The sequence below is a fragment of the Dryas octopetala genome, chromosome 7 (assembly GCF_963921425.1).
Source record: "Dryas octopetala chromosome 7, drDryOcto1.1, whole genome shotgun sequence".
In the NCBI taxonomy this organism is placed as follows: Eukaryota; Viridiplantae; Streptophyta; class Magnoliopsida; order Rosales; family Rosaceae; genus Dryas; species Dryas octopetala.
In genome coordinates, this window is record NC_141372.1 from 9,302,134 (window position 1) to 9,306,800 (window position 4,667).

General features: G+C 35.5%; 1 protein-coding gene across 2 annotated transcripts in view; it reads right to left on the reverse strand.

Annotated features, from left to right (window-relative positions):
- Nucleotides 1–1,246: 1,246 nt before the first annotated feature.
- LOC147279425 (Sec14p-like phosphatidylinositol transfer family protein) overlaps nt 1,247–4,667 on the reverse strand; it is a 4,862-nt gene continuing 1,441 nt past the window's right edge. The window contains exons 2-6 of one of the 2 annotated variants that reach the window (XM_086251444.1): nt 4,370–4,562; nt 4,056–4,232; nt 3,440–3,538; nt 2,742–2,984; nt 1,247–1,903 (exon numbers count right to left, since the gene is read on the reverse strand). In XM_086251444.1, the coding sequence (XP_086107570.1) occupies nt 1,478–1,903; nt 2,742–2,984; nt 3,440–3,538; nt 4,056–4,232; nt 4,370–4,444 (1,020 nt within the window). In that variant the 5' untranslated portion in view covers nt 4,445–4,562 and the 3' untranslated portion in view covers nt 1,247–1,477. The remainder of the gene's footprint in view (nt 1,904–2,741; nt 2,985–3,439; nt 3,539–4,055; nt 4,233–4,369; nt 4,563–4,667) is intronic. The other variant, XM_086251443.1, reaches the window with a different exon arrangement.

Sequence of the window (4,667 nt, forward strand, 5' to 3'; positions counted from 1 at the left end):
AAATTTTTCAACAATTCACATTCTAAGCATTCATGACAATCTTAAATGCTCCGGTCTAGTCTGTTCAAGAATTTTATCGAACAAGACATAGTTAAACTGTTAAAGTAAGTTCAACTTTGAACGAGGCAAAAATCCCACTTTTACACACACACACAAAACAAAACAAAAAAACTATATGGTCATTAAGTTGAACAAGACCGAAAAGGAGGAATATAATCAACAATAGATAACTGCAACTCCATGCAGGATCACAAAGCAAGCTTTTTATGCTCTGTACGTGGTCCTTAAGGTTTACTGTGGCTGGGGTTCGCTCTTCCTTAAGTTTTCTCCTGTTCTAAAATCTAAAATATGCTTGAGCAATTTCTTCTTTTGCCTTTTCAGTTGGTGTCATTACAATATTCAAGGTCTATAGATACGTGAAATATTTGGCTACTTGCTTATGTGTATTTTCTGTATGTGTCTTGCAAATTTAGTCAAGACCCTGTGGTACGTAGATAGGAGTGAGATTTGTTGCTGTATGTTATTATTCCTCCCAGTTGTAATCTTGTAATTGATGGACAGAAATAAGAGTACATCTTCTTCCTTGCATTCATTCTTTTTTGGGTTTGTTCTTTATTTTTTTTTTATATATACAAAATATTAAAGAGAGAAAGGGGTGAGGGTGAGAAGAGGGAACTAAACACTCAAAACAATTTTAAATGATTTTGTTAGTTTCAAAATTTTTGGAGCCATTTGTATTTTTCTTATTTGGATGAGAAGAGTAAAAGTCAAACTTTTGACATGAATGTGCAGGCTCAAGTGCTCAACTAGTTATGAGCCCTCATTTAGGAGCCATGATTTAGCCCTGCAATTGACTATACAAATGAATACTAAAATTTGTGAGAAGAAAGTATTCGTGTATTAAAAAGTAAAAATCAAAATCAAATAAAATAGAAAATATCTACGTGCTATACTTTTTGAGCTTTGAATTTTATCAACCGGATATAAATGATCACTGCACTGATAGTCAGTGACTTAGAACTGAACTTAAAACAAGTCTATTTTAGAGATATTTTTATGTAACATGTTAATGTAGCATTTCCTATGCTGCTGATTACTCCCCAATACATTTCCGAGGATGGTAACACCATACTTCTCAACGCAATAATGGTATAATTTTACCATGGTTCTTTAACTTCCTGCACTTTTTTTCTTAAAGGAAAAAGACATATATATGAGGAGAAAATGCTTAGTTAAGATTGAAGAATGAACCATAATGAATGAAGCAGGGAGACATACATAAAATGCCTTATTTGAATTTTTAACTACTTCTGAGTTTTCACTAACTTGACAAGGCGAATTCATTCATCCAACAATGCCAAAAATAAATTCACAAATCGAGTTGACAGATACCCTCTAAATTTAAGTACTAAGCAGGCAGTCAGACTGGTCAGCAAGATACATCAGTACAGTTAAGTCACCAAATTTCGAACCAATCTCATACTCGATGTACATCTTCAGTAGCATTTCTCGTACCAGCAGCCACCAGGATATTGTGATCTGAGACAACTTCTGGTTCTATCCCATGGGATGAGGAACTGTCTGTTTTCTCATTAACAGAAGCATCAGAATCTGAGACTAACTTGACAGAATCCAATGAAAGAGCACCACTGGTCAGGACAGGTTGTGAGGCTGCCAAAGGAGGATTTTCTCTTGTCCAAATTGCGGGCGTCTTCTTGTCGTCCTCTTTCATCCTCTCGGCATATTTGTTTATATCAAAACCTGTAGTATCATTTCCACCAAATGCAGCCTCTAGTTTATCAATGTCAAATAGATCCTCCATTATCTTCTTGGTGTTAAGGTCATCCGAGTAAACAAACTTTACTTTGTTGGCTGTCTTTGGCTCTAGAAAAGGCTTTACAATCTGCAACAAAAACGTTATTTTGGCATCACAAGCAAACTATTATGACAAATTTACAGGATCCTAGTACTTAATTGGCACATCAACAACTCTGGCTTCATTGGTTGCCAAAAAAGAAAAGAACATATGGTGATATATGCTCCCTGCACAATCATAACACCTAGCTGACACATTTTCCAGTAGATTTCCCTACATTAATGCAAACCTACCAAGTACCACGCCAATAGGATCCTTTCCATTTGCTTGAGAAAATTATGAGAGCTTGAATTTGCAACAATAGTTATTTGATCTCAATTTGACAGCTGTGGATATACTCGTCAAAAATTGGAATAGCTTTTAAAAAGTTATTTGTGCCAACAGATAGTGCCAAAATGCTATTATTGTACCCGGACTCTCCATTTCAGTGGAATGGAGAAGATCAAGATCTGTTCACATGAGAATGAAATTAATTGAATAAAAGTTCTTGACTCTAGATCATGTGTTTAAATTTCCATTTTTGAATCAAGGTTTAAAGTGAAATTTCGATCACTAAAAGGGAAAAAGATGGCCAGCACTAATGCCTAAGTGTTGGAATGGCACAAGATAAACAGAAAATGCAAGAACCTTGTTTACAATTGTAGATATTTTACTACTATGGATCTTATTAATTTATGAGAAAATAAAAATGGCATTCTTCCAGATTCCAAACTTGGGTGGTAATTGCCACTTCATTTGCCCAAAAGAAAACAATATCAGGAGGGCTGTCAGTTGCAAAAAGATATTTTACAACTTCATTTATCCTACGCGAAAGTATACATCTAGTGAAAAGTCAAAAAGAAAAATGGCATCAGAATGGGCTTACCGTCCAGAATGGTTCAAAAAATTTTGGTGGACTGTACAGTATTGCAAGACCTAGGCGTTCTGGATAATGGTCTTGTAAAACATGGGCAGTTTCCCGTGTCAACTTCACTGAAATATTTGACAGATTGAAACCTTGAAAATCAATCAGCCAAACCATCTGTTCCTGGTCTGGCGGCAGATTTAAAATAGCATTCTCCATGCAATATACTAAATATCTAATCTGTCCTTTTGTTGACTTTGAGTTCTGCAATTAAAATAAACTATAAGATGTTATCAAGTAGTTTTCTTCGAAATTCAGATCTCTAGAGCATTACATATGTCTATATACAACAAATCCTAGTATTAGGAATTCAGCCAGAAGCTTATAGGAAATAATTTTATCCTAATGTTGCACTATGGTTCCTATTTTTTATTTAAAAAAATGATGCACAAGGTTGATATGTTCATTATCTGAACTTAATAGTCAAATAAGTTCTTTGTGCAACAAGTTTCTGCTTCAATATGTGTGAAATTTTGGTTGGAAGGGATGCATCAAGTGGATAAATAAAAAAGGGTGTTACACCAAATATAAGAATATGCCTTCCAGATGTAGCTAATCCAAAGTTCCAAACCAACAACTCTTCAAATATTAAGTAATAGCTAATTTACAAATCACAAATAATTCACATGGAGGAGTGAGAGGGGCTTGTAAGATAAAACCTGGCAACTAGGTCTCATGACAAGAACTGTTCTCCCATGCTTGTCCATATAATTTGATCTGTAAATTTTGCCTGTCTCTGCTTCACGAGCTACCTCTTCCTACATTACAAATGGAAATGATGAATTTGTAAGAACATCACCTCTTGGGTAGTTATATGCCAGAAAAACTTGAGCTAGGTCCACAACCTCAGCCAATAAAGAGTTCCCATTGGCCCTTGTAGTATCTAGGCTCAAGGTAATTATAGCTATGGACTCTGGTAATTCGCCTATCAATTCTTTTACAGTTTACATGATAGGTGGGTATTGGAATCAGACAGAACTGCTAATAGGTCTGGTTACACTTGAACTTTTACAAACCACAAAGAGGTCAATTGGCTCTGGTTGAGTACCCTGAACCAGAACCATATAAGCCAGTTGCAAAACAAAGAAAAAACTAAAGGACGCAACTTGCAGAAGATTATCAGGCTTCATTTGACACTAGTACACTACCAGAGCGGATAACTACATTACGGAAAACTAAAGAGAGCGGAACTTGTTCTAAGCACAGAAAAAAGGTAGAATCCGGCAGACATTCTGCTTTTGAATTCTGACTATAAGGCTATAAATGGTAGCATACCCAACGAATCTCCTCCGGTTTGTATTCTGACCTCCACTTTAAGGTATCTTTTAGCATTTTAGTTGCCTTCTTGACATTCCAGTTTCTTGCCATTAGATACCTTGATATGGATGCATCAGAACAATAAATGGACAACTTATCAGGCAATGTCCCTATCAACCTTCTCACTTCGTTAACCTGCAAACATTAAGAGTGTTGTAGAGTAAATACACATTCTCCCTGCAGTGACAGTTGAAGTATCCATGCCCCAAACTTGAAACAAGTTAAAGAAAGCACTTATAGAAATGCTAAAGGAGCACTTTAACTGGAGATACCTTTGCCTGCTGCTCTTCACATGGTAAAGCCTTCTCACTCCCATTTGAAGGGGATTTCTTTATTCCCGCATTCATAGTTTTCAAAGAAGACTCTGTAAATCAACCATGGAGACTTCGAATAAGTACAAGTTTCGTGATCCCTTTTATGTATCCCCTCAACATTATTTATAAAAATACCATAAACATGCAATATCTGTAACAAAAAAAACAAAATGAATATTTATTTTAACATAATTATTAGGCATGCATGGAATCAGCTTATACCCAGACAAGCAGAATCAACTTTATGGTATTGAAC